General features: G+C 44.0%; 1 protein-coding gene across 3 annotated transcripts in view; it reads left to right on the top strand.

Moving 5' to 3' along the window:
* LOC128352560 (NACHT, LRR and PYD domains-containing protein 1b allele 2-like) overlaps positions 1–15,611 on the top strand; it is a 53,662-nt gene that overhangs the window by 18,875 nt on the left and 19,176 nt on the right. For 2 of the 3 annotated variants that reach the window (XM_053313269.1, XM_053313270.1), the window contains 7 exons: positions 5,038–5,088; positions 5,562–5,588; positions 10,545–10,592; positions 10,682–10,725; positions 12,103–12,152; positions 13,255–13,475; positions 14,610–14,866. In XM_053313269.1, coding sequence (XP_053169244.1) covers positions 5,038–5,088; positions 5,562–5,588; positions 10,545–10,592; positions 10,682–10,725; positions 12,103–12,152; positions 13,255–13,475; positions 14,610–14,866 — 698 coding nt within the window. Of the gene's footprint in view, positions 1–5,037; positions 5,089–5,356; positions 5,452–5,561; positions 5,589–10,544; positions 10,593–10,681; positions 10,726–12,102; positions 12,153–13,254; positions 13,476–14,609; positions 14,867–15,611 lie in introns of those variants that run through there. The other variant, XM_053313271.1, reaches the window with a different exon arrangement.

Genomic DNA, 15,611 nt, shown 5'->3' with positions numbered 1-15,611 from the left:
CAGGGTCCCTGTTAGGGTATCGGACCATATCGAATGTGTGTACTTGAGTTTGGGGACCAGGGATAGATTGGGACTTCTGTTGGTGTACCGATCGCCCCGCTGCCCAATGGAATCCCTTACTGAGCTCATGGACTTGGTCGCGGAACTTGCGTTGGAGTCTCCCAGACTTTTGGTGCTGAGGGACTTTAATGTTCATTTTGGGACCAGTTTGTCCGGGGTAGCTCAGGAGTTCATAGTAGCCATGACGACTATGGGCCTATCCCAAGCGGTCTCTGGATCGACGCATATTGCAGGTCACACGCTTGATTTGGTCTTTTATTCTGATCAGGGTGGTGCTCCGAGGATGGGGACTCCTACGATCTCCCCGTTGTCATGGACGGACCACCATCAGGTTAAGGTTGGACTTACAACCACTTCCCACCTCTGCAGGGGCGAGGGGCCTATTAGAATGGTCCGCCCAAAGAGGTTACTGGATCCGGTAGGATTCCAAGAAGCCTTGGAGGGATGTAATGTTGGCTCTGCTGGTGATCCTGTTGATGCCCTGGTTGAGAACTGGAACAACTTGCTCACCAGGGCAGTAGACACGATCGCTCCTAAGCGTCCCCTCCGACCTGCTTCAAAATTGGCCCCTTGGTATACAGAAGATCTACAGGGGCTGAAGCGGCAAGGTAGGTGACTGGAGTGCAAGTGGAGAAAAACTCGACTCGAATCCGACAGATTATGACATGGAGCACATTTAAAAATCTATGCTCAGGCGATACGTGCGGCAAAGAAGCGGTTCTTTTCTGCCCGTATTGCCTCTGCGAGTTCACATCCGGCGGAGTTGTTCAGGGTTGTCAGGGGACTAGTATCTGCTCCCTCTCTCTTGAACCAGAATTTGGAGGCATCAGTTACCCGCTGTGGTGTGTTTAATGAATTTTTCGCAGGCAGAATCTCTCGGATTCGGGCCGACCTAGATGGAGACTCCACAATTAATTTGATGTCTAAACTGGAGGTGTCCGACAACTCCTCTTATACGATTCGGCTGGATCAATTTCAGTTTGTGACTCCTGATAATGTGGACAAGCTGCTTGGAGCGGTGAGGCCTACCACTTGTCCTCTTGATCCTTGTCCAACATGGCTTGTTCTATCTAGCAGGGAGGCTGTTGTAGGCGGCCTGGTAGAAATCATAAATGCTTCTCTGAGGGAGGGCAGGATGCCTCCTTGTCTTAAGGAGGCAATTATTAGACCTCTTCTAAAGAAGCCTGCGTTAGATCCCTCAGAGTTGAGCAATTATAGGCCAGTTTCCAATCTCCCATGGCTGGGCAAGGTAATTGAGAGGGTGGTGGCCTCTCAGCTCCAGGCGGTCTTGGAGGAAACTGATTATCTAGACCCATTTCAAACTGGTTTTCGGGCGGGCTATGGGGTGGAGACTGCCTTGGTCGGCCTGATGGATGATCTCCAATTGGCAATGGACAGAGGAAGTGTGACTCTGTTGGTCCTCTTGGATCTCTCGGCGGCTTTCGATACTATCGACCATAGTATCCTTCTGGAACGTCTGAGGGGGTTGGGGGTGGGAGGCACTGTTTTACAGTGGTTCCGCTCCTACCTCTCGGACAGATTCCAGATGGTGTCGATTGGAGATTGTTGCTCTTCAAAATCTGAGCTTAAGTATGGTGTTCCTCAAGGCTCCATACTTTCTCCAATGCTTTTTAACATCTACATGAAACTGCTGGGAGAGATCATCAGGGGATTTGGAGCTGGGTGTTACCAGTATGCTGATGACACCCAGATCTATTTCTCCATGTCAACTTCTTCAGGAGTTGGCATATCCTCCCTAAATGCCTGCCTGGAAGCAGTAATGGGCTGGATGAGGGAGAATAAACTGAAGCTGAATCCAGATAAGATGGAGGTACTTATTGTGCGGGGTCGGAACTCTAGAGACAATTTTGATCTGCCTGTTCTAGACGGGGACCAATTTGTCCGGCTTCAGTTGGTCCAGAATGCGGCAGCCAGGTTGATCTCTGGGTCATCTCGGAGAGACCACATTACTCCTTTGTTGATGGAGTTACACTGACTGCCAGTAGGTTTCCAGGCAAAATACAAAGTGCTAGTTATAACTTATAAAGCCCTAAACGGCTTAGGCCCTGGGTATTTAAGAGAGCGTCTGCTTCGCTATGAGCCCCACCGGCCGCTGAGGTCACTTGAGGAGGTCCGTCTCCAGTTGCCACCAACTCGTTTGGTGGCTACACAGAGACGGACCTTCTCGGCTGCTGCCCCGAGATTGTGGAATGCGCTCCCTGCTGAGATACGATCCTCCCCATCTTTGGCAATTTTCAGAAAACACCTGAAAACACATCTCTTCAGCCAGGCTTTCTCAGCTTTTTAAAACTTGTTTTTAAATTGTTCTGATTGTTTAATTGTTGTTTTATGATGTTTTTAATTGTTAATCATTGTTTTATGTTTTATAATTTTTTGTTTTAATTATAAATTGATTTTAATGGTGTTTTAATGTAAACTGCCCTGAGCCTTTTGGAAGGGCGGTATAAAAGTTTTAATAATAATAATAATAATAATAATAATAATAATAATAATAATAATAATAATATGTACAAAGCCAGCTCTGCATAGAGCATATTACAGTAATCAAGTCTGGAGATAAATCAGTAGATGTACCGCTGTACCGAGGTTGTTTATCTCAAGAAACGGACACAGCTGGCATATCCACCAAAGCTGATAGAAGGCACCTCTGGCCACCGCCTCAACCTGGGACACTAGTGGGAGCTTTGGATCCAGAAGCAGTCTCAGACTCTGTATCTGTTCCTTCTGGGAAGTGTGACCCCATCCAGAGCAGGCAGATTAAAATCATCTCCTGAGTTCCAACTCTGCACAATAAGTACCTCCGTCTTATCTGAATTCCATCTCAGTTTGTTTTCCCTCATCCAGCCCATTACTGTCTTCAGGCAGACATTTAGGGAGGTTATGCCTTCTCCTGATGACATTGACATGGAGAAAAAGATTTGGGTGTCAGCAAACTGATTGCACCAAATCTTCTGTTGGTTTCTCCCAGTGGTTTCATGTAAATGTTAAACAACATTGGAGACAAGATGGAGTCCTGAGGAACATTATATGAAAGTTCAATATGATTTTGAAGAGCAACGGTCTCCAAGGGACACCATCTGGAATATGCCTGAGAGGTAGGAGCGGAACCACTGCAAAGCAGTGCCTCCCACCCCCAGGCTCCTCAGATGCTCCAGAAGGATATTATGGTTGATAGTATTGAGAGCCGTTGAGAGATCCAAAAGGACCAACAGAGTCACACTCCCTCTGTCAATTCCCAATTGGAGATCATCCATCAGGCTGACCAAGACAGTCTTCACCCCATTGTCTGCCTGAAAGCCAGTCTGAAATGCATCTAGATAATCAGTTTCCTCTGCCTGGAAATTGGAAAGACTGCCTGGAGCTAGGAGGCCACCACCCTCTCAATTACCTTGCCCAGCCATGCGAGGTTGGAGACAGGCCTATAGTTGCTTAACTCTGTGGGATCCAAGGCAGGCTTCTTCAGAAGAGGCCTAATGATTGCCTCTTTGAGACAAGGAGGCATCCTGCCCTCCCTCAGAGAAGCACTTATGATTTCTACCAGGTCTTCTAGAACAACCCCCCTGCCAGATATTATAAGGCATATTGGACAATGGTCAATAGAACAGGTGGTAGGCTGCACTACTTCAAGCAGCTTGTTCACATCTTCAGGAGTCACAAACTGAAACTGATCCAGCCTAACCACATAAGAGGAGTTGCTGGACACTTCCACATCAGACACTGTAGTTATTGTGGGGTCCAAATTTAAGTTGGCCTGAATACGAGATATTTTATCCAAAAATAACTCATTAAAAATGTCACAGCCTGTAATTGATGGTTTCAAATTCGGATTCAAGGGAGGAGGGGCATGTATTAGCCTTCTCACAACCCCGAACAACTCCTTTGGGTATGAGTTTGCGGATGCAATACCAACAGAAAAGAATTGTTTCTTTGCCACATGTATCGCCTGAGTACAGAGCTTCAAGTGTGCTCTGTGTTGTAATCTGTCAGATTTTAGTCAAGTCTTTCTCCACTTGCGCTCCAATCATCTATCTTGCCACTTCAGCCCCTGTAGTCCTGTATACCAAGCTTTGCAAGCTTTTAAAGGAGTGCCTCTCTTCACACGCCAATCTTGCAAGAAGTATGAGGAGAGAAGAGGAGGCTGCTGGCAAACATGCCTCCAACTCACTCTGTGTGCTACTTTCAAAGCTTGCAAGGGTTGGTTTTGAAAGGGCGCCATGGGGCAAAGCAGAATTTGTTATCTTGCCTCAGGCACTGCAATAGCTTGGGCCAGCCATGCTCTCAAAAATATGTCCCTCAGGAGCAGATTCTCAGGGGGTACAGGGACATGTCCCACTCTTTTGTTCTTCTTCTATTCATGGAACTACTAGGGTTCAATCCATTCATTCTGAAGAGCATACTGTGATGGCTTTTACATTAATGTGTAATGAACTGTATGTGTTGTAAAAAGAATTATTTTTTGTGCGAGAGAGAAAAGGGGATGCCTCTTCAAAGATGGGCTTGCCATCTGCAATTCTCTCATTCATATATATACATATACACATATTTATTTATTTATTTATTTATTTCTGCTATCACATTACTCAGTACCAGTCTTTCTTCTAACAGAGATTCCCAGATGTTGTTGACTACAACTCCCAGAATCCCCAGCTGCAATGGTTTTTGGTTGGGGATTATGGGAGTTGTAGTCAACAACATCTGGCTATCCCTGTTAGAGGGAACACTGATCAGCACATTATTTTAGTTGATCAGAAAGTTTTTAATCTAACTAAAAAAAATGAGTAAATGTTGCAACTTAATTATTGTACCTATTAAGACCTTCTGAGATTTCCCAGGAAGTTCTGATAAAGGCACCATGGTTATTTACTTTAACAAGTCTGTCGTATTTCCAAATTAGAATTGAATGCTGTTTTAATTGTTTAAATATTGCCAGATCTAATAGATTTTCATTTTGTAAAGGTAATGACAGTTGTAACGGCAGCTCTGAGAGCAACTCTGAAAGTGAGTCTGGTAAGTAATTATTTTGCAGCATATTTTGATCCATATTCTCTCTCACTGACTGTTATACACAGCTTAAATTGTTAAAACAATGGTTAGCAGCTACTTATGTAACACAGCGTTTTGCTTTTACTAGTACATTCCCTTGCTGCTTTTCTTTGGATATGTTGCTCCCATGGCCATTTATGAGTGAAGAAGAAAAGGGAAAAGATGGCAAACAGTATTTTATCTCAGACAGAATACTTGTTAAAAACAAGTCTTTGTGTGAAGGCTGTAGTCACAGCAACAACAGGCCATTAACATGCTTAGAAATTGGCAGCATAAGCCGCAAAACAGGATGGACAGGAAAAGAATTGGAGGAAATGGTTGCTGTCTGTGAGTGGCAAATATATTTTTGAATTCATGTGTTTACATCCCTGCACCTATCTATATTTTAAATAAATTAACATTGCATTATTTCAACAATTGTGCTTTTTCATTTACAGATACAGATGAGGCAGATGACAAATCAAGTGAGTGCAATTCAGTTTATTCTTCATTTTATTTCTTTTCAAGGTAAACATCTATAAAGAGTGGTTTGCAAAATACTGAGAAGGAAAGCAGATGGAAAGCAAATTACTGAATGTCTACATTAAATGGAACATGGCATAGTTTTAAAAAGATTATTTTTATTGAATATTAGCCAGCAATATTAGCAACTAAGATATTCATATGAGTGTTACATAGAAAGCTACCTTATACTGAGTCAGATCATTGGTCCATTTAACTCAGTATTGTCTACAACAAGGCTGCACAACTTTGGCCCTCTAGCTTTTGTTGGACTACAACTCCCATCATCCCCAACTACAGTGGCCAGTAGTAAGTAGGGGTGTGCACAGAACTGATTCCGGCGGTTTGGTTTGAGTTCAAGCAGAACTCGAACCAGACCACCAGATTGTGAGCTGATTTGAGTCAAACTGGCCCCCAGTCCAGTCTGAGTATTGAACCGGGCTGAACTGGTTCGGAACCGGTTCTGTGGTTTGAGGGGACATGCCTTGAAGGACAATCCTGGGAAGATTCCCCTTTACAAGCAAAGGGGGGAACCCTGCCTACCTTTAAAAATCCTAATTCTTTACCCCTGTAAAACCTGTACAGGGCACCTGCAGATGGCAGGCCCTTCAACTGGAGGGTTGAAGTTGTGTAGCCCTGGTCTACAATGACTGGCAGCAGCTCTCTGGGATTTCAGGCAAATATTTCCCAGCCCTACTTGGAAATGGCAGGGATTGAACCTGGGACCTTCTGCATGCAAAACAGATGCTCTTCCATTGAGCTATGATCCCTGGAGAGTATATGTATGTGCCCACTATTGGTTTTGTAAGTAAAATTCAAAGTGATATCTTATGGTTAGACAATATGAGTGGCAGAATTAAGGATATCTGGAGGGTAAGCATCAATGAATACTCGCCATGATAGCTAAATGGAACCTATGTATTAAGGAGTGATATATTGTTAAAATGCCAGTTGCTCAGGATAAACAACAGAGGGCTGTTGCTTCCCTGCAGTGACACTAGGAAGTGTCAACTTCCTAGTGACATCTGGCTAATCATTGTTAGAATGCTGGGCTAGATGGGCTTTTGGACAGATCCATCTGGGCTCTTGTGTCCCTAAATGCTTGGACACTACTGCTGAACACACACATTATAAAATATAGCTCTGGTTTGGCCCTTAATTCAAACATGCTTTATAACAGCTGTTTATCAAGCCTCCAAACCATTTCCATTCTCATTAGTTTCTGTTTATAACTCACACATTACTGTTGCCATGTAATCTGTTATACTTTTTTATTTGTACTGATAATCAGTTATGTGCAGGCAGTTTGTACAGGCACTTCATTACACTGCTAAACTAGACATCACTATAGAGAGATACTGTTATGACAATGGACTACATCCAGACTAATGTTGCACCAGCTTAATCCTATTGAACTAAAATGTAAGGATGTTGTGCTAAAAAGGGAACATCTCTTCCAGACTAGTTCTTGAGGAAGCAGGAGATGTCGATCGGTTGTACAATATGTTGCACAATCTTGTAAGTCTCCCAGAGAAGGCCTTCTCCTATTGGTTGCACAACATCACAGAAAATTGCAACATTCCACAGCTCCACAAACTTCTTAGGTGTGTGCAATTTAACTCATTGCACTAGAGCATTGTTAGTCTGGATGTATACATTTTAATGACTGGCTTTACCCAGGTAGGGCAGCCCTACCTGGATATGGCCTGGTTGTGAGAGGCACTGGGATCCCAGCCCTCCATGACAGAGTAGCTTGTGTATTTTTTTACACAGGCTAATAGTGGAGGGGAAGGGTGCAAGTGTGCCCTTCTCTCCCACTCCCCATTGTGTGAATGCTGAGGGATTTCCCCGGCTGAGGGGAAATCCCTCAATGCACCATGCTCCTAGCAGGGTGGGATGCCGGAGGACTGTGGGATGCCGGAGGACTTCCTCCTCCAGCTCCTGGATCTGCTTCTCGGTGCCATGTGGCTCGTGTGCTGCATGAGCAGCAGAGCTGCTTGTACAACTTTGGTTGTGTGTGGGGAGGCAGATAAGAGCCTGCCTCTCCACCAGCCCTCCCTACCCCTGACATTTTTGGTCATGAGAACAACTTTTCTGAATGACACAGAACAGTACTTCTTACATTGAGGTTATAACACATCTCTTACATCCTCAGTGTTATAAGTGTGCAGGACAGCAGAGAAGAGTGTACAACAATTTTTTATATCTTATTTGTGATTTATTTATTCCTTTATTTATCAGTAAATAAATTATCAGTAATAGGCTGATAAACAATGAATACTCGGTTTCCCAAAGTATGACCTGCAACCCCTCTGGAATTAGTGTGTCACATAAATCCTTGGCTGCTGTGGGTCCAGTTACTTCGGTTAGCATGGCTCCGGAGAGTGATGGGGTTGCAGATGTAGGCTGATAAGGCAGGAAGTGGCACAGAAGGGTTTTAAAGCAGGGCAGGTGGAGAAGTAGCAGCACAAGAGGTATAGAAGCAGGCAAGTATATTCGATCAATTTTCTAGGCTGGTGTGAATGAAACATCACAGCAATGCATCTTCTTTCTCTCTCCATTCTGCTTGCTCATTATTATAAACATATGGTTTTCTGTCCAGTGTTGTCTTTTTCACTCTCTCCTCTCTTTCTGTCCATATCTTCTCTTTATCTCTTTCTCTGCCCCTGTCTTTCTGTCCATTTTTGTCCTCTCTCTCTTTTTATATGGCTGAGTTCACAAATAGTGGGGAACCTGCAGTTGCCCCAGCCAGAAGGATAAAGAGAATCTGAAGTTGGCTTTACAGATGTGGACTGCAGTTTTTTAGGAGTCGTTGAGCTGAATCAGCCTTAGGGATGTGCGGACCGGTCCGGCGGTTCGATTTGGGGGTTCGTGATTGAACTGAAACCCTCCCCGGTTCCATCAGACCAGAACCAGACCTCCGGGTCTGGTCCGGCAGGTCTGCAAACTTTTTTAAAAATTTTTTTAAAGTTACTGAAGTACCTGTAGCCCCTTCGGAGGGCTTGCTGAAGCTGCAGGGTGGGGTGGGGGCCTGCATGGGTTCCCTCTCCCCCCGCCGGCCTTCCTCATCACCGCCGCAGCCTGGTAAGTAAAGCCTTTTGGGCCCTTTCGGGCCTCTGTAAGAGCGGACGGCCGCCATTTTGGTGGCTGCCACGCATGCACAAATGCCCTCTGTGCAAATGCCCTCTGCAAATGTCTATGAACATTGGTGGACCAGGGGGGGTTTGATAGGGGCTGGACCAAACGGACCCAGTTCCATTCGAGGCCGGTGTGGCCTTGTACTGAACCGGGCCAGACGGTTCCATGCACACCCCTAATCAGCCTCTCTGTGCCTCCCCAAAAGGCCCTGGTTGCTATCGGAGCCTGTCTTGTGTTGCCCTTTGACTGGCAAGCCTTCCCTATATCAGCTGCCTCACAGACTGATGGCAAAGGGGGCTGGATTGCCTGGAAAGAACCAAAGGCTCATGAAGAGCATGGGTTCGGACATAATATGCACCTCAGGGCAAGCATCACTTGGAGGCTGTTCTCACACGCAGCTTAACCCAGGCTAGGGAAGCCCAGACTGGATTAGGCTGAGCATGAGAACCACTGGAATTGGGCCCAATCCCAGAGGGGCAGTGCTGCCTGGCCCGGCTGTTAGCCAAGTTTAAGGCAGTGAGCACTCCCTTAACCCAGGCTTCCTGCTTGTGTGCAAGCTCAGGCCGCTTCCAGCCCGGTCGCACACAGAGACGAGTGCCTAGAGCGCCCATCTCCAGGGGGAATTCCCCAATGCACTGTGCTTGGCATGCGGCCCATTGTGGGATACCTGGGGGCTGGGACATGTCATCCCAGCTCTCCGACAATGGATCATGTGGAAGCGTGGACGGCACTCCCACCAACATTTTGCCAATCGTTCGGGGGTGGGGGGAGGTAAGTGAAGCTGCACCTCCCCACCTCCCCTACCTCCATGGTCATGAGAACAATCGCTTGGTTTAGCAAGCTAACATCAAATTTTGGTTATATGTCTTGGTTTGGCGCCCTGTGTGAACTTCACTTTCTGCCTTGGCATAGGTTCAGAGAATCATGGACAAATCTGTTACTGGCTTTGCATGTAGATTCTGTGCCACATCTGAATCCAGCCTACATCTTTCTTCCTCAGTCCGCCCCCCCCTCCACACACACATTTCCAGCAGTGGCCAGTCATATGACTGTGGGAAGCCCACAGGCATGTTGGTCTCAACAGCCTGTACAGTATACCAAGCAGTGTACGACAGTACATTTAACTAGTAGTGGTGGTAGTGGGTACTACTATGAATGGACAGTAACCGCTGATAGACCTCTTCTCCTCCATTATTTTGTCCAATCCCCTTTTAAAGCCATCAAGGCCAGTGGTCATTGCCACATCACCTGGAAGCAAATTCTTTGAGTTAATTATACGGTGTGTGAAGAAGTTCTTAATTTTGCCTTGAATCTACTGCCAGTCAGCTCTATTGGGTGACCTCAAGTTCTAGTGTTAGGGGACTATTATGTCTTTAGTCTTCAAGTATTGCAGAACTTGTGGTTTTTAATACTGGATAAATTATTTTTTGCTAATACTGCTTTTATACTCATTCACATAAAAATTATGACACTACTTCATTCTATTTCTGGTAGTTTAAAGAAAAAGAATTTGTGATAATGGGGGTAGGGGAGTAGCTTCATCTCAATTGCACTAGCTATTGCAGTGGTGCACAGGACTACCCTGAACAGAGTTTTGCCTAGAATGCTGGCAAATTTATAGTGCATGCAGAATTAATACAAGGCATGCTGGAGTGAATTTCGCAATGAAGCAGAAAGCACTTACTCAAGGAGCCTGATATGGCTTCAAATGGTTATGCAGTCATTTGAAATGTATTTTTTATCAAAATAATGAAATATACAAACTAATTAATATTTTATAGATGAAGAACTGGAAGAAAAAGCACCACTGTCATATTGCGTTAAATCAGGTATAGTACCTTTATTGGACTCATGTGTGCTTGACAACTTTAATAATTTCCAGTTTTAAAAAAATCTTGTTTTCTTTGTGTCCATTTAGGGGTTAACATCCAACAGCACTGTGAACATTGCAGGATTCAACAGGTAGGTTTTAAAAATTAGGGATGTGTAAAATGTTTTGACTTGAAATGGGCCATTTCAAGTGCTTGGAGCTTGAAACAAAACACATTTTAAATAAAGGGCCTGTTTCAAACTTGGAACAAAACAACCCCGTTTTGATTGAAATGTTTCAACATTTCAAGCACCATTTTGGAGGCCTGTTTTTCCCTTGCTGTTTTCCCCTTGTTTTCTATCTGGTTTTGCTGGATCTCAGATTGACAAAGGCAGAGCTTGGTTGCCTTCCTTCCTTTTGTTTGTGAGATTGTATTGTGGTGAGAAATAGACAGTGGCAGCACTCTGTGTGTATGGAATATTTCTTGGTGATATCTGTGATGAGCTCCATATCTGGCCTTGAGACTAACTTGTGCTTCACTCACTACCCTGGTCTGCTCTGCAATCTGCATTGCAAGGTGTAATCAGTCAAACTGTGACTGAAGTTGCTCTAGTTAAGCTTATGGCTGTGTTTGCTGCTAAGGGTGCTACTGTGGCAGGTGTTGCAATGCTAGGAAGTAATGTAAGGAGTCATAATTGTGTGTGAGAGAGCAACTTGTACCAATGATGTTATTGCAGCGCAGGCACTGTGGCTGGCAGTGGATTCTGGGTCAGTGATTCTTTTTTGGCCATTTTGAAGTATGTTTGAAATGTGTGTGCTGTGTTGGGAGGATCAAATTACCTTTTACTGTGTGAGTCTGCAGTGTTTTTCAAAGCAGTGTTGCAAAATGCATTGCAAATTGCAATGCAAAACATATACTCCATGATTGCAGCTTGTTCTGGCCACAGGAAACAATGGAAAAACTCTAAACACACAATTGTTCCCCATGGGTAGTCATAGGGACACCAAAGTGGGTTGGCTGATAGGGCATGATGGGTGTTACCTATCATCCAACCCACAAAAGAAATAGGCAAGCGGGCAATTTTAAACAAATTTTTAACCTTTTCCCCAAACCCCCATAGGATCCTTGGGGAAAAGGTAAAAATTTGTTTAAAATCACTCCCTTGCCCATTTTTTTGTGGTTTAGTTGATAGGTAGCACTTATCATGCCCTACCACTCAACGTACTTTAGTGTTCCTAGGAGCTACCCATGAGGAACAATGGGGTGTTTCAAGTTTCCCCATTGTTCCCTATTACCAAAACACTTGAAACAGTTGGGGTTTTGTTTCATTCAGACAACCAGTTCGGCTGCTGTTTCAAAGATACATTTTGGTCATCTGTATTCTTTTCTGAGCTCAAAATAAAATGCAAAATCCATTTCGTGCACATCCCTGTTGAAAATCCGGGTAGCCATTTGTGTTAAGTGTTGCTTCATAAAGGATACACTAGTGTCTCACCAATTTGCTTTTTAATTATTTTTTAACATAAAGGGACAACAAGAACAAGTAACCCCCAGACGACTTGCCAGAGGACAATTTTGGTAGGTTTTGTCTACTTCATCTAATCACTGTATGACAGACAAGTGATAATTTGTGGAATAGATTTTGGAATGTCCATGAACATTTGTGGAATGGATTTCCTCCCCATGTTTTCACACATGAATGCTTTCATACACAGGCTTGCAGATTTACAAATACACACATGCACACTTTCACACAATAAGTGGGATAGAAGAGCAGTGTAGGACATTCTCCCTCTGCTCTGTTTTTATCCCCATATTTTTCAACTAGCTGTACAGAAAGAGCAAAGTGTCTTCTCTCCTTCTGCCTAGCCCCTTGAGTGATATGGGTGGAGAGAGAACAGAAGGGGAGAGGTAAAGGCAGGGAGGGGGAATCTTTTTTTATTTTCTTTGGTAATTTGGATATTAGTAGATAGCTGGTTCTGCTCACTTTGATAATTGTAGGATGTTGTTGCTAGGACTGGGCCACCTAACACATTTCAAAGTAGAATCTTTGCAAGGTGAGTTGTATATTCTTATGCTATAAAAATTCATGATTAATTTTAATAATTAATTTGTGGCTACACATATAAAATAAAAATTGTGAACTTTAAGCCTGCTGTATAGAAAATTGAAACAAATGAAATACCTGCAAGCCCTATTGTGCAGTATTAAAACACATCTGAATGCATTCAGAGAAAGCAGTAGGTAAGAAAAACAATATAAAGAAACTGTACACAGAGATTACTACTCAGCATATTGTTGAACAGCCTACCCAAAGATGATGGAAAGCTAGAAACTCAATATTTGGTTTTGCAATTTTATTTTTTTTGCCTTATATTTTTTGTAATATGTGTCACCAGTCTTAAGTTAAACTTTTATTTTTCTTTGGTAGAATATCTGAAGCAAAGGCCATCTTCAATGTTTCTAAAGTGCATTTCTTAAAACAGGGAAGGTCTACAAAGAGGCCAGCTTCCTGTTCAGATGAGGAAGAGCAGGGACCACATCGGTTTCCATTCATGTATTTTTCATAGTATTTAGAAGAAAAGGAAATAAATGATCATGTATGATCTTCTTTGTAGTAAGTGTATGTTGCATGTAATAAAAGGTGTGCTACATGTGTTGTATATGTTTCATGCTTCAGGTTGAAGCTGGATGCTGAAGGAATTTATCAGTGTGAGATCACAGGTTTAATCTTTGAAGTAACAAAAGCTGCTGTCATTCAATATTCCCTTTTGTCCTGGAGCAAGTATGCTGCTTATGTTAAAGAGCCCTGGATGGTTGGAGGCCCTATATTTGATGTCACATGTACATCACCCTCTGTTCTTACATCCATTCAGTTTCCACATGCCCTCTGCCTGAAAGGTAAGGACTGTGCACTGAATTCAAAACACACATTTTATTTGTTTGTTTGTTTGTTTGATGTTTATCCCAAGGTAGCTTACAAACATAATTAAATAGCCAGCAATAAAACAATCAATAAAGACAATTTAAATAACAAAAATATAAAGGCAGCATAAAACCATTTTTAAAAGGACACTAAACGGCATATTAATTAGGGATGTGCACGAAGTTTCTTCGGCACCGGCGGGGGTAGTCCTTTAAGGGCGGGGGAGGGTGCACTTACCCCTCCTGCTGCATATACCCAGAATGTTGGGGAGCAATATGCTAAATCATTGTAAACTGCTTAGAGAGCTCCGGCTATAAAGCGGTATATAAATGTAAGTGCTGTATGTGCTATATCCCCCGCCGGCGCTCCGTCACTGTTAAGCCCCTCCGCCCCGTTTCTGTCATTGGCCGGAAGTGGCCGGAAGAAGCAAGCGCGCGTGCGCCCGTTGCGGGAGTGCACGCACCCATCTGCCGTGCAGGTGCGCGCGCATGACGGGCGCACACGCTCTTGCTTTTTCTGGCCACTTCCGGCCGATGACAGAAACGGGGCAGCAGGGAACCCCAAGGGGCTTAACAGTGACGGAGCACCGGCGGGGGATATGCGGCGGGAGGGGTAAGTGCACCCTCCCCCGCCCTTAAAGGACTACCCCCGCCGGTGCCGAAGCACCGAAACGGGCCCCGGAGCCAAAACGTTTCGGAGGCCTCCATAATGGCCTCCGAAACGTTTCGGGCACAAGCCTAATATTAATAGAAGAGTAAAAATACAAACACAACAGAGTAGCAGTTAAGAATAAAGAAAAAAGTTATCTTTGGGTTCCAAAGACTTGTTGAAATACCCAAGTTTTATGATTTTGTCTGAAGGTGAGCAGAGAGGGTGCCACACATACTGTGGGACAGAGCTCCATTCTGCTGTGTCCTTAGTGTCCATTCTGCTGTGCCCTAACAACCAAGCCTTCACTGATGGTAGGATGCTCAGGAGGGCCTCTCTTGTGGATCTTATAAGGCAGGTAGATACATGTGGGAGAAGGTGGTTCTTAGGGTATCTTAAAGACCTTATATCTCTACTGTTGTACATTTCTGAAATGTTGACACTTTGGCATTTCTTTGCAGATTGTTTATCTGACATGACCTTCAAAGTATTCCATTTCAAAAGTAATGGTGCACAATTTGAACAGTCTGTTGATCATTCAGCTACACATGTCAAATGGCAAGTGAGCACACTGTCTCCTGTTGGACCACTTGTTCAGGGAAATGGAAATACCCCAGTGTATTACCATGGGGTTGTTATTTTATACAAAGTTGTCAATGATCACCCTTCTTTGTCATTCCGTGTGTATGTGGCTAGTAACGACGACTCATTTATAAAGGTGAGATTAACTTTTTTTGTGTGTGGTTATAGTTTTTGAATACATAAACCTAAATCACTTTTAGTTTGCTCCCAATGTGTAGTTTGTCCTCTATCCTCACTGTTGGGGCTTCCAAATTTCATGCATCTTCATGAAGTCTGTAGAAGTGTTAGGAAGTGGGTCAGGACAGGAGCCACACCTTGCATACATCTGCAGGCAGACTCTAGAGAACATGCATTTGATTGATTGCTAGCCTGCTTGCTTGCTTGCTTATTCATTGGTTATGCTGCTTTATCACTCAAAAACCTCAAAGCAGTTCACACAAACATTTAAAACAATAAAAATGAAATAAAATACAGTAAAATAAAGTATTAATCTAAAGCTTAAAGCTATTTCCTGTGATTACAGATTTCTTCTAACAAGCAATATTATCCACATAAGATATTGGGCCCCAGCAATCAATGCAATTCAGGTTACAACTGTGCCACAATCTGGAAGCAAGAAATATCCCTCATGTAGAGCAAATCGTTCAAGAAAGTGAGCCTAGACACAAAGAGTAGGGCAGCCCAGCCTGGGCTAGGCTGCACATGTGAAGCTTGATCCCAGTGCTGCCCCCGCACCAAGCCCGAGTTTTTAACCTGGCTGGCAATAATCTGGGTGACTGCTGCAGACTTAAAAGGCTCCCACCTGGTCCGCTCCTGGCAGCAAGCCGGGGGGAAAGAGTGGCCGTGCACATGCCCTGGGGCACCCTGGGACACAGGAGGAA

Source organism: Hemicordylus capensis, chromosome 3 (assembly GCF_027244095.1).
Source record: "Hemicordylus capensis ecotype Gifberg chromosome 3, rHemCap1.1.pri, whole genome shotgun sequence".
NCBI classification, from domain to species: domain Eukaryota; kingdom Metazoa; phylum Chordata; class Lepidosauria; order Squamata; family Cordylidae; genus Hemicordylus; species Hemicordylus capensis.
Note: the sequence above shows the minus strand (reverse complement) of the source record. Positions and strands in the feature narration are given on the sequence as shown.